Raw genomic sequence first — 25,445 nt, forward strand, 5'->3', positions numbered from 1 at the left:
CGGGGCCAAGGTTTCAACGTGTTTCCGGTGCAAAACGGTCGAGTGGGTCGACCTTCTCAAGATGGCGGCGGCGTCGCGACAGAAGCCGACAGGAAGCGGCGGCCGCTCGGCGCATGCGCACTGGCACTTTGGGTTCCCCTGTAAAGATGTCTGAGCAGGCGGGGAGGGAGCGGAGCGGAGGACCCCGAACCAACAGGCAGAGCCCGCGACTGCGAGCATTTCAAAGAGTCCAGGTAAGCGGAGGCGGCGCAGCGGAGCCGCCCCCGACGCGACCCGCGGGCGTCGGAAGCCGCGGGCTTTGAAAGCGGCCGCTCGGAGGGCGTGCGCGGCCGCCCGCTCGAGCGGGGAGGACCGGAAAGCGCGAGCGGGACGAGCGGCGCTGTGGCAGGGGTGTGTCCGCCATCTTGTCTGAGAACTGGCGCCGAAAACGGCGGCGGCGACGGAGGCGGCGCTGGCCTCGGCGGCTCGTTGGCTCAATATGGCGGAAAGGCTAGCGAAAAGCGGCCGCTCGGCGAGCTCGAAGCCGAGAAAGGCTTGAGCTCTCGTCCTCCGTCCGTCCCTCCAGAGTGTCAGTCCGTCCGTCTGCCCGCCCGCTAGCTAGCTCTCTCGCTCTTTGCCGCTTTGCCTCTCTTTTCCCTCCTTCTTCTCCTCCTCCGCCTCCGTGTTTTTTCGCGAACGGCGCGGTGCGCATGCGTGTCACCATGGCGCTCATTTCTGTGGCCCGAAGAGGAAAATAAAAATTAGGGGGAAAAAAAGCGATGTAAACGTCGGAACCGAACCGAGCCGAGGAAAAGCCGAAGCCTTCTGTCGTTCGCTTTCCTTTCAAGTTAATATACCACATTTTCACGGTGTGCTGACGACTACCGTGTGTCGAAAACAAACGCTCATATTGGTCAAGAAAAGTGAGACACACCATCCCCGAGATTTTCGAATAAAAACAGCGTGGATTAGATTTAAAAAAAAAACGCATCAAAACAATGGTCTGCTCAAAAAATGGGGCATAGCCAGGTAGCCTTTGAATGGTGGGATGTTCAGGTTTTTTAAAAAAAGGGAAAAAGGAGGAATAAGGCATCTGGATGTTATGTCTGTGTTTAAAAATGGTACAATACAATACAGCTGTTGGACGTCCGGGCGACCAAACGTCCGGGCGACCAAACGTCCGGGCGACCAAACGTCCGAGTACGGGAGTCCGCCGCCTTAAACTCTTGTGACCTTTCCTCAGGTGGCCGGTGGTGCCGGTCCCGGCAGCGTGGGAGATGTCCAGTGAGAGCCAGGCCCAGGCGTCGCCCAAGGGGGAGGCGGCGCGCTCCTCGGCAGCCTCGCGGGGCCCGCCCCTCTCGCCGCCCGCCGCCAAAGCGCCCGAACTGACAGGTGAGGCGTGGACCGAGCCCGATCCGGCCATCTCACCAACCAATCCTGCCTCCCGCCCCTCGCAGACGAGCTGATCCAGGGGGGCTGGTCCAAGTGCTGGTCCCGGCGGGAGAACCGGCCCTACTACTTTAACAGGTTCACCAACCAGAGTCTGTGGGAAGTGCCCGTCTTGGGACAGCACGACGTCATCGTGAGTCCCTAATTTGACCGTCTTTATGCACATGCAAAGATAAACATAAATTGGGAAATAGTTCTTTGGTATGGCAAGGATAGACTTTATTTGGAACCTTTACAAAATGGAAATGGCTCACAATGAAAGGCTTGATTATCATCAAATGATTCAAATGTTTTTCTATTTGAATTTTTATTTTCATTTATTCAAGGAGAGGAAAACCAGTGGAAGTCATTTTTGAAACACTGAAATGTCAAATTAGCTGTTTTGTTTTGTCCGGTGGCGCAGTCGGATCCTTTGGGCCTGAACGCGGCGCCGGCGGAGGGAGCCGACGCTAACCTGGGCAACGGGCAGAGGAAGAGGCGGAGCTCCGAGGAGCAGGCCAACAGCCTGAAACGCGCCAAGGTAAGCCACGGCCCACCTCCCGTCTCGCAGTTCGCCCCGTGGAGACCGAAACCCGGTACTCGGACGTTTCGCCGACGGGCAGTTCGCCGAACGGACGTTTTGCCGAAACGGGATTCGCGCGCTCGCCCCGCCCCCGGATCGTGTGAACATGTTTTTCAACCTCGGCCCTCAGGCCATATACGGCCCATTACAGATAACATTCATTTAGGAATAACAAGGACTTGTAGTGCCCCCCGCTGGACATATTTCTAAATACAAGTACGTACTACAATGTGCTGCCAATTTTTTAATTTTTTTATTTTATCCTTGTGTTTAAAGTAGTAGCCATTTGGAGATCACACAGAACAGTACATGACAGAAGAAATAGAGAAAATAAAGTAGTAGTAACAGTAAGTACTACTGTAATGAAATTGTAAATCCAGAAATCCTACTCCAGAAAACTGACACCAGCATAGAAAACGTTGAGATTATACTTTGAATTAAGGTTCTCAGCAAATCATTTTGAATATATATTTCCTAAAATAATGGGAAATTATTTAAAATTAAGCTAGAAGTAAAAGTGTGTTCCATGGCATTTTCAGGTATTGTTCTCTAAGCCCTTTCTCTAGTCTGTCCAAGGCACTTAGAAATTCACATAAGTCTTCTAGTGTTGTTTTTTCTCAGTGTCAGACATCAATCCCCAGCTTTGATAAATTACATTGCGCGATCTCCAAATGGCTACTACTTTAAACACAAGGATAAAATAAAAAATATCAAAAATTGGCAGCACATATTAGTACGTACTTGTATTTAGAAATATGTCCAGCGGGGAGCAGTACATGCCCTTGTTATTCCTAAATGAATGTTATCTGTAACGGGCCGTATATGACCCGCGGGCCGAGGTTGAAAAACATGTACACACCCGATCCGGGGGCGGGGCGAGCGCGCAAATCCCGTTTCGGCAAACCGTCCGTTCGGCAAACTGTCCGTCGACCAAACGTCTTTTGGCGAATCGTCCAGTCACGCCGAAACCCATCCGCCGTCCCTTTCAGGCCGAACCCAGCACGCCCATCTCGCCCGGCGCCCCCGGCGCCAAACCTTGGAGCGACGACAAACAAGGAGCCGCCCCGGCGCAGGCCGCGCCCAGCCCCGCCCCCGCTCCCTACAGGCCGGCCGTGTAAGTCACGCTCGCCGCGTATTCCCGACCGGACGGGGGTCGGCGGCGTTGACCTCCCGCGCCCTCCCGTGGCTCATAGCGTCTACTGGGACCTGGAGATCCAGACCAATGCGGTGATCCGGGAGCGGCTCCCCGCCGAGCAGCTGCCCCCGCACCCCGAGATCGAGCTGCAGCGAGCCCAGCTGGTCACCAAACTCAGGCAGCACTACCACGAGCTCTGCCATCAGCGAGAAGGTAAGCCCGGCCGCAAAAAAGAGCGGGCCAGATGGCGAGCGGCGGTCCGTCCCTCCCCGAACGACCTGACCCGAGCCGACCTTTGCCGGCAGGCATCGACCCGCCCCGCGAGTCCTTCAACCGCTGGCTGCTGGAGAGGAAAGTGACGGACCAAGGTCGGGACCCCGTGCTGCCCAGCGAGTGTCGGCCCGTCATCTCACCGTCCATGTTCAGAGAGGTGATGAACGACATCCCCATCAGGTATGGGTCGGCCCTTTAGCTTGACCTTTGGCACGTGGCTTGACCTTCGGCTTGACCTCTTGCGCGCCGCCCCGTCAGGTTGTCTCGCATCAAATACAAGGAGGACGCCCGCAAGCTCCTCTTCAAATACGCCGAAGCGGCCAAGAAAATGATGGACTCCAGGTGAGGGACCGGGGGGCGAGGCGGGGCAGGGCGCTCACGCCGACTGGGGTTCCGGTGCCCTCTAAGACCCAGGCCGCCTTCAGGAACGCCAGTCCGGAGAGCAGGAAGGTGGTCAAGTGGAACGCCGAGGACACCATGAGCTGGTTGCGCAGGGACCACTCGGCCAGCAAGGAGGACTACATGGTAGCGCGCCTTGGAATTGGGGCGGGGCCTAAATAAGTCGCCGGGCGGGGCCTGACGCGGGCGCGACTGTGCTTCAGGACCGCCTGGAGCACCTCCGTCAGCAGTGCGGGCCTCACGTGACGGCCGTGGCCAAGGACTCGGTGGAGGGCATCTGCTCCAAGATCTACCAGCTGTCGTGCGAGTACAGCCGACGCCTTCGCCACACGCACCTGGGCCTGCTGCAGGACCCGCCCACCGCCGGTACGTGGACGGCGGTTAAAGCCCAGGGTCCCCGGCAGACGTGTTTTGTTTTTTTCCGACCTTCAGAGACGCCGACGGCGGCGGCGCAAGCGCAGGAGGATGAGGCGGGGACGACGACGGCAGCGGCGGCGGGGGAGTCGTCCCCGAACCCGTCGCGGCTGGTGTACTGCTACCCGTTGCGCTTGGCGCGGTCCACGCCGCCCCTACCGCGGGTGGAGCTTCACTTTGAGAACGACGTGGCCTGTCTGCGCTTCAAAGGGGAGATGGTCAAAGTCAACAGGGGACACTTCAGCAAGCTGGTTCTTTACCTTCCATGATTTCTCGCTTTTATAGACAGGAAAATAAATAGTCACGGTCGTTCCAATTGGGAAAAAAATGAGGAAAAGCCTCAAAAAGTCCAAAATAGAGACGAAATCTTCTATGCCAGAAAATACGCTAGTTTGACGTGGACTACAAAATGCTTGTTCGGAGGTAGTCCCAGAGACTCATGGGACCTTTTGGGTTTTTCTTTTCAGGAGCTGCTCTACAGGTACGGCTGCATCGACGACTCTCGCTTTGACAAGTTCCTGTCCAGGGTCTGGTGCCTGCTCAAGCGATACCAGGTGGGGGCAAAGGTACTCGGATGTTTGGTCGCCCGGAAGGTTATTGGTAATTACCATTTAAAATTGTTGCTCAAATTCCCTAAATACAAACTGCTGATGACTATTTAGTCATACTTAATGCCCTAATAATTATTAGGCTAAAGAAAAGCTCCAAATTTGCCGGACTTTGATTGTTTTTTGTTGAAGAACTTGTTAAGACCCTGACGGACGTCGCTTCTTAAAGGGACAGCGCATGTACATACAAACTCTTCTACACTCACACGTGGGCTCAGTGAAACTGCTCATGGCCATTGTTGGCTTTTATTGATGCGTAGACCGTCTTGTTTTACCTTGTTTGGACCACCAAATGTCCGGCGACCAAACGTCCGGCGACCAAACGTCCGGTCACGGAGGGCAAAGGGGCATGGGGCCTGGCCGGCGCCGATTCGACCCGACCTGACCCGACCCCACCGCCCGCAGGTCATGTTCGGCGGGACGGCCAACGAGGGCGCGGGCCTGCAGGGGGCGCTGCCGGTGCCCGTCTTCGAGGCCCTGAATCGGCACTTTGGCGTTTCCTTCGAGTGTTTCGCCTCGCCGCTCAACTGCTACTTCAAGCAATTCTGCTCCGCCTTCCCCGACACCGACTGCTACTTTGGTTCGCGAGGGTGAGACGCCGCCCGCGGTTCCCGCTCGCCCTTTGCCGGAGACTAACCGGCAAATGGCGGCGGCGGCGGTGGGCCGCGCCAGGCCCTTCCTGTCTTTCCGTCCCGTCAGCGGCTCCTTCGAAGCCAACCCGCCTTTCTGCGAAGAGCTGATGGACGCCATGGTGGCGCACTTTGAGGTGATTGGCCGATTTGCCGTCCTGGCGGTAGCGCTTGACAAATTTTGCAGGCGATGGCGCTGTTTTTCTTCGATACCATACGCTCTGGATAATTAACGCTGCCCCCCCATCCCGACAGGACCTCCTGGAGCAGTCGAGCGAGCCGCTGTCCTTCGTGGTCTTCGTGCCCGAGTGGCGGGAGCCGGTGACGCCGGCGTTGGCCCGCATGGAGGCCAGTCGCTTCCTGCGCCACCAGATGAGCGTGCCGGCCTACGAGCACGAGTACCGTTCGGGGAGTCAGCACCTTTGCAAAAGGTGAGCTGGAGCGTTGCTTTGCAGCTGTTCGCCCATTGGCCGCTTTGTTTCCCTTTCTGCTGCGTCTGGGCCCCGCCCACCCGCCGTGTAGGTCGGGAAGAATATCCTCCATTGGCAGTGGCTTACTTTAGGTCAAGGGGGTCAGACTCGGGTTGGTTCGCGGGCCGCGTTAACGTCAACTCGATTTCATTTGGGCCGGACCATTTTAGATATCATATTTAGATTTTTTTAATAAAGGGATTAAAAGAACTGGATTAAAAGTCCTGAATATTCAGTTTTTTATAGATCTAAAACAATGTTTATTTTAGCTTTTTAAATATATATTTTTAGATTTTACAAAATGATTTTTGAACTAAAAACAGAAAAAATGGATTAAAAAATGACAATGATTGATTTAAAAGGGGGAAAATCAGGAAATGTAATATACATCTATACTCTTCATTTGAATTTGATCCTAAAACAGAAAGTCAGCACTCATGATTGACTTTCCCGGGCCACGCAAAATGATGCGGCGGGCCAGATTTGGCCCCTGGGCCGCCACTTTGACATCCCTGCTTTAGGTTCTTTTGAGGGCATATGTGGGAGGCTTTTGAGTTTGGAGCCTTTTGGACTCACTTGGCTTCCATTTTTAAGGCATTTCTCAAAGCAGGCTAATAATGTCATTGTCGTATTCTTTTTTTCTAACCCCACCCCCTCTTTTGGACAGGGAAGAGATGTACTACCGGGCGGTCCACGGCACGGCGGTCCTCTTCCTGCAGAACGCGGCCGGCTGGGCCAAGTGGGCACCTACACCGGAAAGGCTGTCCGAACTGGCGGCGTCCTACCGGCCCTCGCGCGCGGCGGCGCAACCGCCCGCCTCCCCGGGCCCCGCCCAGCCGCCGGCCGACGCCCCCTCCGAGGCCACCGTCCGCGAGGATGGCCCGCGGGACAAGACCAAGGAACGGCCGTAGGTCCCCCCCCCCCCCCTCGGACTTTGCCACTTTTGGCACCGTGGCCCCGGTGTACATAATGTACAGTTTGGATGGCGGGATTTTTATTTGGTGTCCCACTCGCCACTCCGGTTTGTCGGAAACTAAACCAAAACGTCGTTCGCTCCCCGTCCGATCCGGATGGGGATGTACGTTAGCGACGAACTTGTCGGTTTACGTCTCGGCCGGGAGAAAAACATTTTCATTTTCAACTCGTGGTTTCCGGCGGATTGGATGTCTACGAGAGGCCGGCTGTTTTATGGACCTCGTCAACTGCCTGAATTTACAGTGAGCAAATATACCTTAAAAAAAGAAACATGGCCTATGTACATGAATAAAACGAAGAAAAAAAATATGTACAAAATTAAAAAATATATCGAAAATTGGAAAACGCTCCAGTTAAACATGAATACAAATTTTATAAAATGAACATTTTTGAAATGATAAAAAAAGGTTAAATTCTTGCATTCATCTTTTCAAAAATTATTTTTATGCTATTTTATTTTCAGCTTTTTTTTTTTAAATTTCATGTCATGTGAACTTTTTCTATATGTGTGGACATCATACTTTATGTATATTTGCTAAATGTAAATTCAGGTACATATAGTTTTAAGATTGGACATCTAAGTAAAAAGAAATCGTTTCCACTTAAAAAAAAAGAAGAAAAAGTAAGCGAGTTGTGACTTGGTTTGAATTTCAATGCATTGTGGACCCTACCAACATGGCCACCCTGGCGGGGGTCCACGAAAGAATGCTCTTCATGTTTTTGCCATCAGTTAAAATGAGCTCATCGCGAATAGACGATTAATCCCTTTGACATCTGTCACCGTCCATGGAAGTGAATGAATTAACAAAAAAAGTCCACTTTGTCAATGTCATCCATCACTTGTGCTGAACTTGACCCAGACTTGATTATCTTGCATCTTTTTGATGACTCACTTTTTTCTAAGAATTTGTCCGTTTCCTTTTTGGATGACGGAACTTTTCCCGCTTGTATCAAATGGATCAGTCCAATTGGAATGGGTTGGAGGGGTGCGTTTTACGGGAGAAATTAAGAGCGGGGTACCCGGACCGGACGATTTTGAAATGTTGAATCTCGTCAGCCATCGACGAAATAGCGCTCACGTCGTCAATACGCAGCAAATCCCAGCGGACTGGACAGGACAATGTGCAGAAAAGGATGTCGAACTCCCAGTAAACAATTTCCCTTTCCGACTTGTCCTCCATTTTATACACTCCTGGCGATACCTTCCAAAGGAGTGCCAAAACACAAATCATTTTGTTTAAAAATTAAATATAGAAAATACATTCAATGAAAAAATAATAAATGACAAATGTAGAATAAAAAGAATTCGTCTTTTTTACACACTTCAAGAGCGCATGCGCAGTTTATATGTAACCACTTCCATTAGTCGGGGAAAGATCAGCTCGAGTACATTGGACGCTATTTATTTAGGCTACGAGACTTGTTTATGTTTTTTTCCTTGCCCAGTTTTCGTTACCAACGTCCCGCTAACGGTAGCCTTTAAGCGGACGCTGCTTTTTTTCGTTTGGACCTCACTTCCGTTTATCTGCTGTTAGCCTAGCCCTTCCTCTGTTTATCTGCTGTTAGCCTAGCCTAGCTCTTCCTCTGTTTATCTCTCGTTAGCCTAGCCTAGCCCTTCCTCTGTTTATCTCTCGTTAGCCTAGCCTAGCCCTTACTCTGTTTATCTCCCGTTAGCCTAGCCTAGCCCTTCCGCTGTTTATCTGCTGTTAACCTAGCCTTAGCTCGGCGATGGAAGACAAACAAAGTACTACTCTGACGCGGCCCCGACCGGACGGAACCCAGCAGCCGCAGCAGCAGCATGTAAGAATGATAAGTAAATAGTCGCCGGAAAGGAAGCAAAGCAATGTACTTTTGTCTGTTTGTTTCAGAATCCCTGGAACTTGATGATCAAACACAGACAGGTTCAGAGGAGGGGGCGACGCTCACACGTCACCGTCAGGTACCGCCATCGCCACCGCCCTCGCCATCAACATGACTACGACTCTCTGATGGAGAGGCGCACGTTCCATCACACCCGGAATTGAGAAAGCACTTGCGCCACTTCCGCTTAGAATCGTTTACAATTGCCGGCCAAATAATAATGAAGATGAGTTCAGTTATGATTCATGAATTTTGTGTATGTGCATGTGAAGTTACACGGACCCCCGGGTGTCCATGGACCTGCTGAGGGCCGTTCTGCAGCCCGGCTTCAACGACGACATCATGGCCGTCTTCGGCAAATACCGCAAGGTACGCGGCCCCCGTTTCCGACTGCCCCCCGTTTCCCACCGGCCTCCGTTTCTCCACCGGTTTCCCACCGGCCCCCCGTTTTCCCACCGGTTCCCCGTTTCCACACCGGCCCCCCGCTTCCCTACCGCCCCCCGCTTCCCCATCGGCCCCCGTTTCCCCACCAGCCCCCGTTTCCCACCGGCCCCCGTTTCCTCACCGGGCCCCGTTTCCACTCTCTGCCCTTAGTTCTTTGAGAAGGCGGCGCAGAACGTGAAGGAGAACGTGGGAGAGGACGTACGCACGGATCATCTCATTAAGGAAGCGTGCAGGAACGTTCTGGAACACGTGAGTACTACGCGGGGGGGCTCGTTGGCGTCATTTGGAGACTCGGGACGGAGCGGGTCCTCTCTTTGATTGGCCGACGTGGACTCCTTTCATTTTGGCCACAGGCCAAAATGCTGTTTCTCGACGGCGAGGAACAAAAGTCCGGTGCCGAGGCCACGGTCAAGGTAACGATGGAGCCGTGCCCTCCCCGCTGCCCGGCGCTCGTGGTGATGATTGTTTTTTTGGCTCCACGCTCAGCGGTGTCGAGCTTCCGAAGAGAGGACCAGTCCCGTCCCCAAAAAGGTACGTTGATTGAGGGGAGTGCGCTGTCACTCACGTCCTCCTCCGCCGCCGCCGCCTGACGTGGGCTTTTTGTGTCAGAGGAAGAAGAACCGCGTGGCGGCAGGCGATCGACCTTTCAACTTCTCCACCCAGTGAGTGCGAGCGCGGACCACGTAGCGGCTGTGCAAGCCTGGGTGACCTTTTCCCCGTCTTTTCAGCGTCAAGGTCAAGTGCGAAGCCGTCAAGCGAGAAGGACCCAAGGTCAGCTGGCTACGTGCCCTTTCAGTCTCTATCTCACAGGTGTCAAAGTGGCAGCCCGGGGGCCAAATCTGCCAACTTTCTGTTTTAGGATCAAATTAAAATGAAGAGTATAGATGTATATTCAATTTCCTGATTTCCCCCCTTTTAAATCAATAATTGCAATTTTTTAATCCATTTTTTTCTGTGTTTTTAGTTTAAAAATCATTTTGTAAAATCTAAAAATATTTTTAAAAAAAGCTAAAATAAACATTGTTTTAGATCTATAAAAAACTGAATATTCAGGGATTTTAATACATTTATAAAAAAAATCTAAATATTATATCTAAAATGGTCCGGCCCATGTGAAATCAAGTTGACGTTAAAGCGGCCCGCGTGTAAGATGTTTTTCAAAAATCAAGTAGGCCACGTATAACACGCTGCACGATTCCGAAACATGTTTGTTTATGTGGCGAAGATTTAACTGAATCCGTTTCTTCCACACCGCTGCTTTTGGGCGTCCAGTGGGAGCCGTCCAGACTGAGCGAAGACACCACCTTTGTCCTGGGCTCCAGAGCCAACAAGTCAGTCCATTTGGGTTCCACGCAAATCTTCCTCGCCTTTTTGAAGAGCCTATGTCCATTTTTATCTGCCTTTTTGTTTCTGCGCCAGGGCGCTCGGGATGGGCGGGACCAGAGGACGCATCTACATCAAACACGCCGACCTATTTAAGGTAATCCGACGGCGGGTGGGCAGAGTTAGTGGGCTCTAACCGGAAGCAACGCGTCATCTCTGGCTCCGTTCAGTACGCGGCCGACACCAAGGACAAGCAGTGGCTTGCCGAGCGTCACCACATGAGGGCGACGGGCGGCAAGATGGTGAGCCGGGGGTCCGACCGCTCGTTAACGGCGCCCCGCTAACAGCGCCCTGCTAATGGCGCCCACTCTGCTCCATCAGGCCTACCTGCTGATCGAGGAGGACGTCCAGGATCTGGCACGCGGCGACGATTACAAGTGAGCTCGGGGGCGGGGACCAGAGCGCCGTCGGGCCGGTCGCACGCAAGCACGCACTGACCTCGCCACACTTTTGCGCAGGAACTGCCCGGACGTCAAGCTGGACGAGATGAAGCCCTTCTCGGTGCCGGCGTGGATGGTGGAGAAAATGCGGCGGGCCATGGAGGCGCAGCGGGACTCGGAACTCTGATCCCCCACCAGGGTCTCCAAAGACTGGTTGCCAGATCCTCGGGAAAAAATGGATTCCAAACCCCCACAGAAAGTTGTATAAATAGTGGCTTTTCAAAGCCAAGCAGCCTCAAAAAGTGGAGCAATGCCCAAAGGTGAGGGGAAATTCTCTTCTCCGTCTCGAACCAATTTTGATGACAATTATGGCGTTTTGGGAACCAATTTTGATGATAATTATGGCATTTGGGCAGCATAAGAGCACAGCCCTCTTTTTCCAAAACGGACAAATGGCAAACTTCTATTTGACTTTGAGGCTCCAAAGTTATATACAAAGGGGAATCTTGCTTTTATTTGACATTATGGCTCCATCCAAAGTGGCACAAATAGAAAACACACTTCAATTTGACACACACGCACGCAGGTAAGATCTATTGACACCGTCGGGAGGTCCGATCACTCAATGCCTTCTTGTTTGTCTTTGATGGCCACCCGGAAGCGCTCCTCCAATAGGGACAGCTCGCTGATCAGGTCGGTGATGGCGTTGGTGAAGGCTTCCTATGTCCGTGGGGGAAAAAATGTTATTACTAGGTTTGAATCAATCAATAATAATAAAAAAATCATTGTCTTTTTTGTAAGGAAAATGCCTTTCTGGGTCCACTTTATTTATTTTACGAAAAAAGTCAAAAAACCTTAGTACACATGGACTACCTGAGGACTGTAATCCGGTGTGGTCTGCACCCGGATGACAATTTTGTGCTCGAGGGGATGCGGAACCTTGTATCCGGCAAAGAGAACTTGCGGGTCCTTCAACAGCTGCCTGCGACACAAAACAAGGAGCTCAAGCACCACCGGCATCGTATTCACCTATTCTATTATATTCTGATCTATTCTACTCTATTCTATTCTGATCTATTGTAGGAGCTAGCTGCCAGCTAGTTCTCTTCTCGCTCTTACGCTCGTATGATGTTGCCCAGCGTGTGGTCCTCCTTGTTGAGCGTAAAGAGACACGAGTTGGGCACTTTGGTGTCCTTGGTGATGGTGATCTTCTTCTCGCCCTCGAACAACAAGAACGACTCGAAAGCAGGCGGCGCGTTCATCTTGGCGCTTTACCTTCGGCTTTTACCTTCTCCTCGTCGAGGCTTTTGTCTTTTTGTTTTGAATTTAGAACTTGGTCGCCGGAAGCTCAAGACCGACTACCACCCCCTCGATGTCGCACATACAGCGACCGCGAGATGGGAAAAGTCCGAGTGAGTGGCGTTAGCGACCGGCGGCCATCTTAAAACAGAAGACTCCCAGTGGGTTGGGGGGTGAGGAATGATCTTAAAGGATTTTAGAACATATCTGGCTGAATGTAAAAAATATACATATATAAATATAATAATATTTTTATATTTTGCTTTCTGTGAATTTACGGCGTTGCACCTTTGAACGCAATGTTCAGTTTAGCGAATGACACGGACGCTAAAATGGCTGACAAACGATGACAGTAGTCTCCCATCTCTGCAGCGGATGTATGGCGTCACCCACCGGATCGGAGCGGTTACCCGCGATTGGCCAGCGCCAGGACGTTTGTATTTGAAAGTCGAGCGCCAATTGGCTGAGCCCCCACCCTCCGCTTCCTCGTCCGTTTAAGATGCGTCGATTGGCTGAGCGCGGCGCAGCACTTCCTAATCTGTTTAAACTCCAAGCGAGCGCTACTCGTTTCGCCTCGCCTGAACTTCAGTGGCAGCAATCTTCTCCATTTCAACCACCGTTGTTTTGTTTTCAGGCAAATTCAGCGGCAGACGCCGAGGTGAGTTCACGTGCCTACTAAACTAGTGTCTAAATAGCTTCTCTTGGTACTAAAAGTGCTAAAAAACAACAACGTTCTGGCCTTTTCTATTCACCCATTTGCCGAGAAAACCGTCCGAGCCACCTCGTTTAAAGAGTTCCTTTGAACTTAAGATCTGTCATTGAAATGGGGGCCTTGTTCATGATAAACCTTAGCAATGTCGATTCTTTTCGATATAGTCAGCGACGATCGGTTAGACCGGCGCGATGAGTTTACAGATCTTTTATTTTAAATTTCATGTGGGCCGGACCATTTTAGATATCATATTTAGATTTTTTTTTAATAAATGGATTAAAAGCCCTGAATATTCCGTTTTTTATAGATCTAAAACGATGTTTATTTTAGCTTTTTTATTTATTTTTAGATTTTACAAAATGATTTTTGAACTAAAAACACAGAAAAAATAATTAAAAAATGACAATTATTGGTTTAAAAGGTGGAAAATCGGGAAATTTAATAAACATCTATACTCCATTTTAATTTGATCCTAAAACAGAAAGTCGGCACTCATGATTTACATTCCCGGGCCACGCAAAATGATGCAGCGGGCCAGATTTGGCCCCCGGGCCACCACTTTGACACATGTGACCTAGGACAAAACTATGTGAATGGGGGGAAAAAAACATAAACGTAACAGGGTTGCTTTGTTAGCTAGAGGTAGAAAATGGAAAACTTTTCAAAATGTTAGCTGTTAAATGACTCTGTGCTTCGACCAAATGGAGCCGTAGAGTTGTCAACAATCTCGACACGTATCAATACTCCGCTTGTCTCTTGAGGTCACGTCATCAATATTTAATAATCGGACATAGGCCCTGTCGTCATTATCACAACACAAAGCCTACTTGTCTTATTGTTGCGTCTTCCTTGTCCACTCATTCCACGTCCAATTCATTTGGACTGCGAGTGAAGAGGGACTTGATTGGATTGGGTTAAGGGGCAAGATGTTAAATTGGAGCCATCCAATTTTGGACCACAGCTGGACACAACCTGTATTTGAACCCACGACCCTAGAGCCGCGAGACTGACGCGCTAACCACTGAGGCCACAGGGCCGCCCCCCCGACGGATTACATGCATTTATTTATTTTATTTATTTATCGGAAGGAGCATTTGCAGATCGTCTGTCGCCCGGCATCATCCCGTGCCCTCCCCGTCCCCCCCCACCATGGCCTCGCAGAATTTGGACCCCGCCGCCTCGGCCAGCGTCGTCGACAAGGCCGGCGAGGCGGGCGGACACACGGCCAAAGGATCCGTGACCAAGCGGTGAGTACGATTGATGGTTCCTTCTTTTGATCGCCCGTTTGTCGTGTTTGGTGTTCAAATCCTATTTCTTCATCTGTTTCTGTGCAGTCTCCAGCAGGAGCTGATGGCGCTCATGGTGAGTAAGTGAGTGAGTGCAGTGCGGCCTCCGCACCACACGAGGGAGCTGCATTTTCCGCATGTCGGTCAAAACAGGCGGGACACAGTACAGTGGTACCTCGACATACGATCTTAATCCGTTCCAGGACTGAGATCGTATGTCGAGCTTTTCGTAACTCGAGCGGACGTTTCCCAGGCTAAGGAAGGAATAACAGGAAATTGATTGTGGGTAATGAAGTTTTATGGTGAGAAAGGGTGCCATTGCCTATCGGTGTTGTGTGCACGAGTATACTTCATTACCCAGAAAGCCCTCTTTTTTTGTCTGCGCATGCGCGTTGTGCGATGCATAGGAGAAACTAGTCTGAATAAATCGTAGATATCTGTTATACACGAAAGAGATGCGGCAAAAAAGACGGTGCGCTACACTGATAAACAAAACGTTTTTATTTTTAACACATATTTCTATACTATTCCAACGCTGCGGCAGATGGCGGGCGACAAGGGAATCTCCGCCTTCCCCGAGTCGGACAACCTCTTCAAGTGGATCGGCACCATCGATGGCGCCCAGGGCACGGTAGGTGCGGGCCAAAAAAAACGGACCGCTGTGTCCACGCTGCCATTTGACACTTTTTCTCCATGGCCACGCAGGCGTACGAGGGCCTGAGGTACAAGCTGTCGCTGGAGTTCCCGGGGGGCTACCCCTACCAGGCGCCACGCGTGCGCTTCGTCACGCCGTGCTTCCACCCCAACGTGGACGAGCAGGGCTTCATCTGCCTGGACATCCTCAAGGACAAGTGGTCGGCGCTGCTGGACGTTCGCGCCGTTCTCCTCTCCCTCCAGAGCTTGCTGGGAGGTGCGTCCCCGCCTCCCACCGCCGTTCTCGGACAACGCTGACCCTTAACCTTCGCCACCGCCCGTTTTTTTTCCCCCCCGCCCCCAGAACCCAACAACGAGAGTCCGCTGAACGGGACGGCTGCCACGCTCTGGGCCGACCAGGAAGGTACCGGATTTCTTTTCCTCCGACGGACCGTTTTGCCTTGAGCGACTAGGCCAGGGGTAGGGAACCTATGGCTCAGGAGCCACATATGGCTCTTTTGATGGGTGCATATGGCTCTCCACTAACCTGTGAGGTAAATCACTGGTGAGAAAGCGCAGGAATAGGAGCGTTACGTTGGTATTATGGCATTGACACTACCCCAGCGCCTTATAATCATTTTTTTTTTCATTACACTCTTTTGCATGGATTTTCTCATTGATACTCGATACTTGATTGATTAGCAACAACGTAACAATGTTGTCAAAAGAATTCAGAGACTTTTTTGTACTTTAAAAGTGGTGAAGTGACTAAAAAAGGCACACATTTTCATGTATGTTTACTTTTAAATTCGGAGCATGGCTCTCAAGGATTAACATCTAAAAAAATATGAATTGTTTATTGCGCTTTCCATCAAAAAGGTTCCCAACCCCTGGACTAGGCTAACAGCTAACGGCCAACTTTTATCAGCCGCCAACCCTCCCGCTTCAAGGCGGCGCCATCGAGAGCCCCAAACGGGCACGGCGCTATAGATTGCTCAAAAGTGAAAATGTTAGCCAGCGCAAATAGTATTTGTAGTGGGTTCTAACGGCCGTTTTTCTCTTTTCAGCCTACAAAGCGCACCTGCACGCAACATTCAAGTGAAGCCACGGGTGCCACTTTTTCTCCTTTTCGTTTTTTTTTTATTCCACGTGTGACTTTGTACAGTATTTTTGTGTTTGTTTGCCATTCTATGAGAAATAAACGTAGGCCATTTAATACTGGGAATGTCCGTCCATTTCTTCACCATAGATGGATGACATTCCTATTGATGTGGTGAAGTTAGCAAAGAAGCCCCTTCCCATGTTGTTTATCGGAGTAGAAAAAAAGAACAGGGCTCGAGTGAGGAAAAAAAGTTGATCTCTCGGAGGGGGATAAGTTTGTAGCCCTTAGCTCATTCCCTGCCCACGACACTTCTAGACATTAAAAACAACGGGGAACAAGCTAGCGAGCGCCGCCAGCGTTCGCGCAACAGGAGATGAAAATTGACGCGTCACTGCGAAGCGACGAAACCCCGCTGCAATGTTATTGGCTGCATGAGACAGGCTACTCGAATAGGATTGGCTGCTTTATCGCGTAGATGATCTATTTGTTTTCATTCAAATTCAAAAATAGTACCGTCATTACCTCTATCCATACACTCAAGACAGAGAAACAACAATAAGGAAAATCCATCTGATATCAAAGCTGCCTACTTATTTGTAAAATTCATCATTCAAAACAATGCAAAACGACTTATCAGGTCATCTTTTTTTCTCTCTCTCTTTGGTGGCTGAGTCGCGCGATACTACGGCAAGTCGTCAGGCACATTCATTTGACGAACTCTCTCCAACGGTGATGCGAAAGTTACTCCCAAATCCCACCTTCCGTATATAGTCACCGTATGGAATATTCTCTGATAGTGTGTCAAGGTTTCCGAAGGAAAGTGTGAAGGAAGACCACCAAGGGCTGAAGTGGCCCAACCTAAGCCAGTCACCACCGAACGCGAAGTTCAAATAGTGGCGGCATAATCATTTAGACGGCCGGTCGGCTAACGGCTAGCCCAAGCTACGGCCGGTCGGCTAACGGCTAGCCCAAGATACGGCCGGTCGGCTAGCGGCTAGCCCTAGCTACGGCCGGTCGGCTAGCGGCTAGCCCTAGCTACGGCCGGTCGGCTAGCAACTAACGGCTAGCCCAAGCTGCCCGCTGCGACGCTCACTGGCAGAAGCCGGAGAGAGGCATGCAGGCAGAGTTTCGGGCGCCCCGGCGCCGGTGCCGGGTGCGCGAGGAGTACGTGGCGCCGCTCCCCGTGAGAAGCACGAGCTCCCCGGCGCAGGGCAACGCGTCCGACCCGAGCAGGAGGAGCCATTTCCGGGCGGACATCGTCAACGGGCACGTGCTGGTCACCCAGCACGACCACATCAGCGACATCTACGACCAGGTGAGCAAACCGTGCTCCAATGACGGAATTAGCTGTCGACGCTACCCCCAAATAATCCAAATAAAACCCCACTCGTCAACACGTCCCTTTTGTTTTCTCAGGGCTATTTCGGGAAAGGCGTCCTGTCCCGAGCGAGACCCGAGTACGACGTCTTTGACCGTTGGCAGGGTGAGTCGACTCGGGAGAGCCGTGGCATCCCTTCCGTTGCTTCATATTCATGTTGGCAGTGGCTCCGTAGCCGGTAACCGGTCAAATAGTCCTATTTGGCCGGTTACTGGCTAAATAGCCCCTGGGACTATTTGACCGGTTACCGGCTACGGAGCGACTCCCATTCATATTTATCTCCTCTCCCAGATCACCAGGGTTTCCGCGTTCCCGTCGTCACGAGCGCCAGGTGAGCGAGCGCCGTGGCGTACGGCTTCGGGGACGTCTTTCGCAAAGGCGCCTCTGACTTTGACAAATGAAATGTGAGGGGGTGGAAAAGTCCAAAATCCCTTTGGGGGAAATCAGAACTTTCTCGGTCGGGGCCCGCAGGTACGAGGAGCTGCTCGGGTGGGCGGAGTCGGCGCTCCTGGCTCGGGGTTCGTCTCCGGAGGCCGTCCGCCAAATTCTGGCGGGACTGCAACGGCCCGTAGCGGAGGACGATTGGAGACGGGAGAACGAGAACGGGGCCGACGCCGAGGACCTCGGTCCCGAGCCCCGACGGAACGACGTCTCTCCCGACCCAGGCTGCGACGGTGACCCCGAAGACCCGGACCGCTCCGACCCCGAAGACTCGGACCTCTCCGACTGCGCCTCGGATGGCTCCGAGGACGACTCGGAAGGCTCCGACGACGAATCCCCCGCTTTGGTCCCGGGTCCCGGTTTCGTCCTGGTGGCGTCCGACGCCGGCCAGGTGGGTCGGCGCTCTCGTTTTCGGGGGCTTTTTGGGCAACGGTCGGTAACCATGGGGCACGGTTGCAGGCGGAGACGGAGACCGGGGAGCTGCGATGGAATCCTCTACGGACGACGGAATGTCTCCAACTGTGCCCGGAGGAGGTCGGCCGCCGCCGTTGCGGCGTCTCCCGCGTCCCTCCGACCCGCTTGGTAACGTGCCTTTACTCGCAGGCTTTCTTCCTGGTCTACGCCCTGGGCTGCCTTTCCGTCCACTTGCATCAGGTAATTTGCGAAGCGGCCAGGCGCGCCTTCGCCGCCTTCTTGAAGGCCTTCCGGTCGGACGTGACACACGGCACCCACCTGAGCGAACGTTTTGTCCGTCCATCTTTGGCCAGGAGCCGCTGTCCGTGGCGCAGCTGTGGAGGTGCTTTGTGTCGCTGCGTCCCGACTTTGTCAGCTCTTACGCGGCCTACCACCACTTTCGCAGCCGGGGATGGGTCCCCAAAGGGGGCAGCGGCGCCAAGTATGGCGTGGACATGGGTGAGAAAAGCCACGTCCAGCGGCGTGGCCTTGCCTCGCACGCCCTGGCCCACAACCTGTAATCTCTCCCCATCTGCAACCCAGTCTTGTACAGAAAAGGACCTCCGTTCTATCATTCCAGGTAGGCCCGCCCGGGTGCTCCATTTGGCCCACAGATGCATGCATACGTTAAGACCTACCGTATGCATGCATGTACATTTATGTGTATCTATGTATATATGTGCTTATATATTGGATTGGATAACTTTATTCATCCGTATTCGGGAAATTTTGTTGTCACAGGAGCAAGAGGGTGAGGATGCAGAAATAGGAAAGGCATTTTAGACATAAATAGATAGGTAATAAGTCAGTTAATAAATAAAAACATGAATAAATATATAAATGAATAAGTGTTGCTGAAATATATATACATATATGTGTATGTATATATATATATATATATATATATATATATATATATATATATATATATATATATATATATATATATATATGTATATGTATATGTATATGTATATGTATATGTATATGTATATATATATATATATATATATATATATATATATATACATACATACATACATACATATATATGTATATATATGTGTATATGTATATATACACATATATACATACATATATATATATACACATATGTATGTATGTGTATATATATATACATACATATATTGTATATATATATATACTTCAGAGACACGCTTATTTATTTATATATTTATTCATGTATTTATTTATTAACTTACTTATTACCTATCTATTTATGTCTAAAATGTCTTTTGCTGTGTGTATTCTCACCCTCTTGCTACTGCGACAACGAAATTTCCCGAAAACGGGATGAATAAAGTTATCCAATCCAAAGAACGAGGGGAATCAACTCCACTCAAATGCCATTTTTTTCCCCCCTCAGTTATTCGGTGGTGGTGGAAAAGGTGGACGAGCGTTTTGAGGGTTCTGTGCTGCGGCCCTTCTCCTGGCGTTCTCTGGCCGCTCTGAGCCGAATCACCGCCGCCGTCTCAAAGGTAACAGCGCCGCCGCACGTCCGGCCGGGAAGGCCCTCAGAGACCGACCGAGCGACGTTTGGTTTCGGCAGGAGCTCCTCTTGTGTTATGTGGTGCGTCCGGCCGACTTGACGGACGCCCAACTGGACTCGCCGGCGTGTCTGAGCCGGCTGAAGGTTCAGGTGAGCGCACTGGCAAAAAACCCCGCCCGCCCCATCCGCCGCCGCGTCCCTTTCACCCTCCTGCTCCGTCGGCAGGAGGTGCTGGTCAGCCGGTGGGTGTCTTCCAAAGAACGGGCCGATCAGCCGGACATTTGACCGGGGGGGGCTGTGGTTGAGCCGCGTCGCCGCCGGATTCGAACGGAGCGCTCGTCGACCGACGTCCGGTCGAGCCAACGGCTTGACAATTGAATGAGTGTGCACAAAGTTTGGATTAAAAGTCAAAAAGTAGGTCTATTCTGATTTTTTTTGTTTTGTTTGTTTTTTGCTCCCCACAAACGGTGTCTCGGGACCAGGGTTTTCATTGAGACGTCCTTTTCGGCGGATCGGAAGAAGGGTTCAAAAAATAGATCGGATTTTTAAAATAGATAGACGTCTCATCCATCTGGACGAGGAGGGTTGGCAGAAGGACACGAAGCCGTCGCCGTTTACTGGGATTTTATTAGCTCACTTTCCAAGAGGGGGGGACACGGAGGCCCTGGAATGAAACCGCGTCTCGAATAAAAGATGACATCCCAATTGGATTAGATTCACTTTTATGTTTGGCCTCTAGAGGCCGCTATTGGCGTGCAGAATTTTGCTAGGAGGAAAGTCGATGATTTATTATTATTATTATTTTAATTAGTTTATTAGTTATTGACAGCGATAGACGTCCAGTCCGTAAGACCTGGCTTGGACGTATTTTGCCGTCATTGACACACACTTTTGTGTTATATCGTTCTACAGGACTTAAGTTTTTTTATTTATTGGTATATTACAGCAGTACAAATTCCGGTATTGTTTTATTTGATTGGATTTCATGAGTCAAAACTCATAATAATACATAGTAATTCATAATGATAAAACTCAATCACATGCAGTGACTTTAATACTCAAAGCATTCATAATATATCAGAAATAACATTGCAGTGATCTTTTTGCACATATTTACACCATATAAATGCTTCTCTTTTACTGACATTTACATTTTGTGCTTCGTTGGAAAAAAACGTTTACAAAAAAAATAATGAAAGAAAATCCGTATATCGTTCGTTCGATCAATAAAGCAATATATAAATCAAATCAAACGAAATTAGCCGTAAATGTGAGCTAGTATAATTTTTTTCGTTTCATAATTTAAAATTAAACCTACTAAAATTGCTCTATCCTCAATTCTTAATGACATACTTGTGGTAAAGACCGCAATTTGAACGAGGATGGATGATGGTATGAACATGTTTGTTATTAAAACCACAAACCGGAAGTTGTCCGTTTATTTTTTATGTCCTGGTTTCTCGTGAGTCAATATTTAATTTAGCACGTATTTCTATGTATTTTATTTTTTTTAAACTTCCGAGAATGTTTACAGACAACAGACAGTAAATTAATATATTGAAAGAAAACATTTATTTTTCATAAATCTCAGTTGATTGGTTTCTAAACTTTTAATTACTTGCACGTGTGGTTTCCGGAACAACACAACGTCGACGCCTGTTTACAAGCCTCACCCGGACGGTAATACAAACTATACTTTCGTTTGACGAAAAAATATATAATTATATTTATAAAATCACGCTGTGAGCGTATATGACTTCAAATGTATTTTTTTAACGTCACCGTCATATTAAAACAAAAAAAAAGTTTGAGTCCTTTCATAGCAAGGAACGAAAGTGCTAATGGCTAATTTTATGCTAAGTGAATCATCAATTTATTAAAAGAAAGGCAAATTCAAACTTGTTCGGAGATTTTAAACTAGACAGTGACGTCGCGCGACTTGGAAATTAACCAAAAGATTTGGGTTAGATAATTATTTGTCGTATTTTGCTTATTTTTTGCTAGGTAAGAAATTAGATGTTGACCTTTTTTATTTTTTGGGGTCCGCCGGAAGTCCATGAAAGCCTGGAAAGTTCCGCAAACTCCAAAATAGTGTTAAACACTAGTTCAAGTTTAAAAAAATAAAAATAAAGTCAAAATCGAAAATGTCATTTTTTTGATTAAGACAAAATTGAGCCATTGTCCAAGTTGTTTGATTGACAAGCATATTTTTCTAAATTGAGGCTCACACGGGGTGCACAAACTGATAGACGAGCCTCTGCGAGACGTCCGGTTTTCGAATGATGCCCTTCTTGTAGTACTGGCGGATGGATCGGCTCAGCTTGTCGTAATTCATGGCCGGTCGGTTCTTGCGGAGGCCCCACAGCCGCGCCACGTGGGCCGAGTCCTCGATTTTAAAGATTCCTCCGGTCACATGAAGGCCACAAGATTCATGTCAACATCTCAAATGGCAAAAGTCGTACGTAAATGCTCTTTTTTTTTGTCATCCGCATTCTGCCGTGAAGTACCTTTGTCCTTGTTGAGCCAGCGAATGCAGCGTCCATAGTTGTGTGGTTTGAGTAGAAGTTCCCGCAGGAATTGCCACAAGTGGATGGGCTGGCCCGAACAGGAAGAATCCGCCTCGGACCAGAGGTCCTCGTTGCCTGTGAGCGACCAGAATTACAATTGTTAATGCCTCGCTCTGTGGAGTTTGCATGTTCTCTCCATCTTGGCTTGTGTGGGTTTTCTCCAGGTACTTCGGTTTCCTCCCACATCCCCAAAACATGCACGCTAGGCTAATTGTAAGCTAAATTGTCCCCACGTATGAGCAAATGGTTCTCCTTTGTCTCCTTGTGCACCGCAATTAGGCCGAACACCAATTCAGGGTGCCTCGTAGTTGGCTGGGATAGGCTCCAGCACCCCCTGCAACCCTTGTGTGGATAACCGTTTCAGAAAATGAATGAATGAATGTTCGGTTTAAATCGATGGTACATTTTTTTGTTTTGTTTTTCTATTGGTGGCCTGGCGGATGAGTGGTTAGCGCGTCGGCCTCACAGTTCTGGGGTGGCGGGTTCAATCCCAGGTGGCTCCTCACTGTGCGTGTTCTCCCTGGGCTTGCGTGGGTTTTCTCTGGGTACTCTAGTTTCCTCCCATGTGCCAAAAACATGTGTGCTAGGCTAATTATATGCTAAATTGTCTTTAGCTGTGAGTGTTATTGGTTGTTTGTCTCCTCATGCCCTGCAATTGGCTGGACACCCATTCAGGATGTCCCCTGCCTGGTGCCCATACTTAGCTGGGATGGGCTACATCACCCGCATGACCCTCGTGAGGATAGCAGTTTTGGAAAATGAAGGAATAAATAGTATTGCCGTGGCGCTCACCTTGACTTTTGTGGTCTCCAACTGCGCACCTTTCTTTCATCCAGGCGGCTGCGGCGAGAAAACGAGACCACGCGTGAGAGGACGGACGCGACGGCGTACGGCGTGCGGCATGCGGGCCACTCACTTGACTTCCAGATGTCCAAGTGCGCGTGCAGCGTGTCCCCACACTGCGGCGAGCGCTGTCGGAAGTCGTCCTCGCTCATGGCGCACAAGTCCTTCCCGCTCAACTCCTGGAAGGTTCTTCCCGCGTGAGGGAGTCGGTATAGGTGCTCCGTCCACAAGAGCCACTTCTGGACGTTGCCTACGTTCCACTCCACCGGATCTGGACCGAAAACAAAAACCACAAGATCAGCGGTCGCCTAAAAAAAAGGTAAGTTGGTGTTCTGTACTTGCCAGACAAAAAGTTGAATCTGTGGAACCCCAACAACTTCTGTTCGTATCGTTAGAATAAAAAAAAAACTCGCATAAAATTCCCATTTTTTTTCCTTCATAATATCACACCAAAAGTAGTTTTGTGCGGATACGTCGCCAGAAGCTGCGATTGGCTGGTCACCGATTCCGGTTGCCCCTCCCCTGCCTGGTGCCCGAAGTCGACTGGGATAGGCTCCAACACCCCCTGCGAGCCTTGTGAGAATAAGCGGTACAGAAAATGACCTAGAAATGAACAACTCAGATCCTTAACATTATGATTTTAATCCTGTAATATGAAAACGTAGGAGTCAAATTTGATGATATTACCACTTTAACCTTGTCATTTTCTGAATATTGTCTCCTAATATTTAGACGAAGACATTTGTCTTATTTTTCTATTTGAGAGAAATTTCTTGAGAGGGGAGCAACTCCTATTTGCACCTGCCGCTCTCCGTCTGACGGATGGCGAAACGGCGAGCGGGGCGTGGCAAAAACCGCATCTGAAACAACCCGACCGCCGCTCCGCTAAAAATTGTCATCCGTGGCGCACGGTGGTTGCAAAGTCAACACGGTTTTTATGACGGCGGGGCGCCGGAGCACCCGAGCGCTCTCCCTGGCCGATGTTTGAGGAGGCCTCGCCCACCCCGCGACTGTGTACACGTCGACGCGGCCGTCACGACCCGACGGGAGCGATGCAAAGGTCCGGATTAAACGCATCCTGGTTTGGGTAAACACGGCTTTGCTCCACTCAGGATATGATGGAGGAGATCTGTCATGCTGGATGCCACGTGTTGGCCTTGGGACTAAGTTCAAGAAGCTTCCAGATCGTAGGATAAATATGCTCTCTGCGCTAAGGCTGAGGAACGGCTAATGGCCTCTTTGTTCACGCGCCGCGTCGGTTAAGGAGAGATCTTCGCGCCTCCGGGGGACGGCCCCCAATGTGGGGGCGACCCGACGGAGAGGTGCGTTCCGCTGTTCGTCTTCCTGAGAGGGAAGCGCGACTACTGTGGAGCCAGGGTGAGCCGCCGGTGGGGGGAACGCCAGCGGTGATTGCCATCCCAGACAAGGTTGGGTACAGGGGTCCTCCCATTGGGGATGGTCTAGTGTTGGGTGCAGGTGTGTGCCCAGTGGGGGCGGTTTAGTTTTGGGTTGGGTACAGGTGTGCGCCAGTTGGGGTGGTTCAGTTTTGGGTTGGGTACAGGTGTGCGCCCATTGGGGGTGGTCTAGTGTTGGGTACAAATGTCTGCCCAGTGGGGTTGGTCTAGTGTTGGCCACAGGGGTCCTTCCATTGGGATGGTCTAGTGTTGGGTACAGGTGTGCGCCCAGTAGGGGCGGTTTGGTTTTGGGTTGGGTAGAGGTGTGTTTTCAGTGGGGGTGGTCTAGTGTTGGTACAAATGTCTGCCCAGTGGGGGCGATTCAGTTTTGGGTAAGGGTGTGTGCACAGTGGGGTGGTTCAGTTTTGGGTTGGGTACAGGTGTGCACCCAGTGGGGGTGGTCTAGTGTTGGGCACAGGGGTCCTCCAATTGGGGGTGGTCTAGTGTTGGGTACAGGTGTGTGCCCAGTGGGGGCGGTCTAGTGTTAAGCACAGTGGTCTAGTATTGGGCACATGGGTCCTTCCATTGGGGGTGGTCTAGTGTTGGGTACAGGTGTGCGCCCAGTAGGGGCGGTTTAGTTTTGGGTTGGGTACAGGTGTGTGTCCAGCGGGGGTGGTCTAGTGTTGGGTACAAATGTCTGCCCAGTGGGGGCGGTTCAGTTTTGGGTACAGGTGTGTGCACAGTGGGGGTGGTCTAGTGTTGGGCACAGGGGTCCTCCAATTGGGGGCGGTTCAGTTTTGGGTACAGGCGTGCCCCCAGCGGTCCCTAGCATTAACCCTGTAGACCTACCGGGCGTGATGTTGAGCA

At 50.5% G+C, this 25,445-nt stretch overlaps 6 protein-coding genes and 1 long non-coding RNA gene across 10 annotated transcripts in view; 5 read left to right on the top strand and 2 right to left on the bottom strand.

The window, feature by feature from the left end:
* Window positions 1–65: 65 nt before the first annotated feature.
* pcif1 (phosphorylated CTD interacting factor 1) lies at window positions 66–8,060 on the top strand. Of its 3 annotated transcripts, none has more exons than XM_077601906.1 (16): window positions 66–233; window positions 1,223–1,371; window positions 1,437–1,561; window positions 1,832–1,948; window positions 2,980–3,104; window positions 3,184–3,338; window positions 3,431–3,578; window positions 3,657–3,740; window positions 3,824–3,923; window positions 4,001–4,163; window positions 4,230–4,462; window positions 4,679–4,765; window positions 5,225–5,409; window positions 5,492–5,585; window positions 5,704–5,879; window positions 6,586–8,060. In XM_077601906.1, the coding sequence occupies exons 2-16, from the start codon at window positions 1,257–1,259 to the stop codon at window positions 6,827–6,829; spliced, it is 2,151 nt and encodes a 716-aa protein (XP_077458032.1). In that variant the 5' UTR covers window positions 66–233; window positions 1,223–1,256; the 3' UTR covers window positions 6,830–8,060. The 3 variants fall into 3 exon arrangements, with proteins under 3 accessions (XP_077458032.1, XP_077458033.1, XP_077458034.1); XM_077601907.1 differs by lacking the exon at window positions 66–233 and adding an exon at window positions 240–390; XM_077601908.1 differs by lacking the exon at window positions 66–233 and adding an exon at window positions 405–1,123 and having other exon boundaries at window positions 1,156–1,371.
* Window positions 8,061–8,198: 138 nt separating this feature from the next.
* On the top strand, window positions 8,199–11,766 carry LOC144075135 (deoxynucleotidyltransferase terminal-interacting protein 1-like). Its single transcript, XM_077601912.1, has 13 exons — window positions 8,199–8,693; window positions 8,762–8,832; window positions 9,026–9,122; window positions 9,348–9,446; window positions 9,551–9,610; window positions 9,684–9,728; window positions 9,807–9,859; window positions 9,926–9,968; window positions 10,470–10,528; window positions 10,617–10,677; window positions 10,751–10,822; window positions 10,902–10,957; window positions 11,039–11,766. Exons 1-13 carry the CDS (start codon window positions 8,622–8,624, stop codon window positions 11,145–11,147), a joined length of 897 nt encoding a protein of 298 aa, XP_077458038.1. The 5' UTR covers window positions 8,199–8,621; the 3' UTR covers window positions 11,148–11,766.
* polr2j (RNA polymerase II subunit J) lies at window positions 11,525–12,371 on the bottom strand. Its single transcript, XM_077601917.1, has 3 exons — window positions 12,080–12,371; window positions 11,834–11,942; window positions 11,525–11,680 (listed from the first exon to the last, which is right to left on the bottom strand). The coding sequence occupies exons 1-3, from the start codon at window positions 12,220–12,222 to the stop codon at window positions 11,579–11,581; spliced, it is 354 nt and encodes a 117-aa protein (XP_077458043.1). The 5' UTR covers window positions 12,223–12,371; the 3' UTR covers window positions 11,525–11,578.
* LOC144075137 (ubiquitin-conjugating enzyme E2 C-like) lies at window positions 12,092–16,106 on the top strand. Of its 2 annotated transcripts, none has more exons than XM_077601916.1 (8): window positions 12,092–12,432; window positions 12,632–12,917; window positions 14,072–14,218; window positions 14,306–14,333; window positions 14,802–14,888; window positions 14,963–15,167; window positions 15,255–15,314; window positions 15,958–16,106. In XM_077601916.1, exons 3-8 carry the CDS (start codon window positions 14,121–14,123, stop codon window positions 15,990–15,992), a joined length of 513 nt encoding a protein of 170 aa, XP_077458042.1. In that variant the 5' UTR covers window positions 12,092–12,432; window positions 12,632–12,917; window positions 14,072–14,120; the 3' UTR covers window positions 15,993–16,106. The 2 variants fall into 2 exon arrangements, with proteins under 2 accessions (XP_077458042.1, XP_077458040.1); XM_077601914.1 differs by having other exon boundaries at window positions 12,102–12,432; window positions 14,060–14,218.
* Window positions 16,107–16,461: 355 nt separating this feature from the next.
* tsen2 (TSEN2 tRNA splicing endonuclease subunit) lies at window positions 16,462–20,191 on the top strand. Its single transcript, XM_077601910.1, has 11 exons — window positions 16,462–17,307; window positions 17,409–17,475; window positions 17,662–17,701; window positions 17,842–18,202; window positions 18,271–18,345; window positions 18,415–18,465; window positions 18,579–18,723; window positions 18,808–18,844; window positions 19,652–19,763; window positions 19,835–19,924; window positions 20,000–20,191. The coding sequence occupies exons 1-11, from the start codon at window positions 17,107–17,109 to the stop codon at window positions 20,057–20,059; spliced, it is 1,239 nt and encodes a 412-aa protein (XP_077458036.1). The 5' UTR covers window positions 16,462–17,106; the 3' UTR covers window positions 20,060–20,191.
* A 619-nt stretch (window positions 20,192–20,810) lies between these two features.
* The window catches only part of spdef (SAM pointed domain containing ets transcription factor), a 9,857-nt gene continuing 5,222 nt past the window's right edge, over window positions 20,811–25,445 (bottom strand). Inside the window, exons 2-6 of the mRNA XM_077603147.1 lie at window positions 25,428–25,445; window positions 23,258–23,455; window positions 23,134–23,181; window positions 22,282–22,416; window positions 20,811–22,177 (exon numbers count right to left, since the gene is read on the bottom strand). The exon at window positions 25,428–25,445 is cut by the window's right edge and continues 411 nt beyond it. Coding sequence (XP_077459273.1) covers window positions 21,999–22,177; window positions 22,282–22,416; window positions 23,134–23,181; window positions 23,258–23,455; window positions 25,428–25,445 — 578 coding nt within the window. The 3' untranslated portion in view covers window positions 20,811–21,998. The remainder of the gene's footprint in view (window positions 22,178–22,281; window positions 22,417–23,133; window positions 23,182–23,257; window positions 23,456–25,427) is intronic.
* LOC144075778 (uncharacterized) overlaps window positions 21,447–25,445 on the top strand; it is an 11,613-nt gene continuing 7,614 nt past the window's right edge. The window contains exons 1-2 of the long non-coding RNA XR_013300630.1: window positions 21,447–22,418; window positions 23,178–23,503. This is a non-coding gene — a long non-coding RNA (uncharacterized LOC144075778). The remainder of the gene's footprint in view (window positions 22,419–23,177; window positions 23,504–25,445) is intronic.

Source organism: Stigmatopora argus, chromosome 6, assembly GCF_051989625.1.
Source record: "Stigmatopora argus isolate UIUO_Sarg chromosome 6, RoL_Sarg_1.0, whole genome shotgun sequence".
NCBI classification, from domain to species: domain Eukaryota; kingdom Metazoa; phylum Chordata; class Actinopteri; order Syngnathiformes; family Syngnathidae; genus Stigmatopora; species Stigmatopora argus.

Excerpts from the sequence above, each read along its gene's own strand:
- pcif1 (XM_077601906.1), top strand. The coding sequence starts at position 1,257 with ATGTCCAGTGAGAGCCAGGCCCAGGCGTCGCCCAAGGGGGAGGCGGCG. Across the intron at positions 3,741-3,823 it reads AAGAAAATGATGGACTCCAG|GAACGCCAGTCCGGAGAGCA; the intron begins GTGAGGGACCGG and ends GGCCGCCTTCAG. Across the intron at positions 4,463-4,678 it reads GGGGACACTTCAGCAAGCTG|GAGCTGCTCTACAGGTACGG; the intron begins GTTCTTTACCTT and ends TTTTCTTTTCAG.
- LOC144075135 (XM_077601912.1), top strand. The coding sequence starts at position 8,622 with ATGGAAGACAAACAAAGTACTACTCTGACGCGGCCCCGACCGGACGGA. Across the intron at positions 9,860-9,925 it reads CCTTTCAACTTCTCCACCCA|CGTCAAGGTCAAGTGCGAAG; the intron begins GTGAGTGCGAGC and ends CCGTCTTTTCAG. Across the intron at positions 10,823-10,901 it reads GGGCGACGGGCGGCAAGATG|GCCTACCTGCTGATCGAGGA; the intron begins GTGAGCCGGGGG and ends CTGCTCCATCAG.
- polr2j (XM_077601917.1), bottom strand. The coding sequence starts at position 12,222 with ATGAACGCGCCGCCTGCTTTCGAGTCGTTCTTGTTGTTCGAGGGCGAG. Across the intron at positions 11,943-12,079 it reads CTGGGCAACATCATACGAGC|GCAGCTGTTGAAGGACCCGC; the intron begins GTAAGAGCGAGA and ends TTTGTGTCGCAG. Across the intron at positions 11,681-11,833 it reads CACCGGATTACAGTCCTCAG|GAAGCCTTCACCAACGCCAT; the intron begins GTAGTCCATGTG and ends CCACGGACATAG.
- LOC144075137 (XM_077601916.1), top strand. The coding sequence starts at position 14,121 with ATGGCCTCGCAGAATTTGGACCCCGCCGCCTCGGCCAGCGTCGTCGAC. Across the intron at positions 14,334-14,801 it reads AGGAGCTGATGGCGCTCATG|ATGGCGGGCGACAAGGGAAT; the intron begins GTGAGTAAGTGA and ends ACGCTGCGGCAG. Across the intron at positions 15,168-15,254 it reads CCTCCAGAGCTTGCTGGGAG|AACCCAACAACGAGAGTCCG; the intron begins GTGCGTCCCCGC and ends CCCCGCCCCCAG.
- tsen2 (XM_077601910.1), top strand. The coding sequence starts at position 17,107 with ATGCAGGCAGAGTTTCGGGCGCCCCGGCGCCGGTGCCGGGTGCGCGAG. Across the intron at positions 17,476-17,661 it reads CGTCTTTGACCGTTGGCAGG|ATCACCAGGGTTTCCGCGTT; the intron begins GTGAGTCGACTC and ends CTCCTCTCCCAG. Across the intron at positions 18,346-18,414 it reads TCCAACTGTGCCCGGAGGAG|GCTTTCTTCCTGGTCTACGC; the intron begins GTCGGCCGCCGC and ends CTTTACTCGCAG.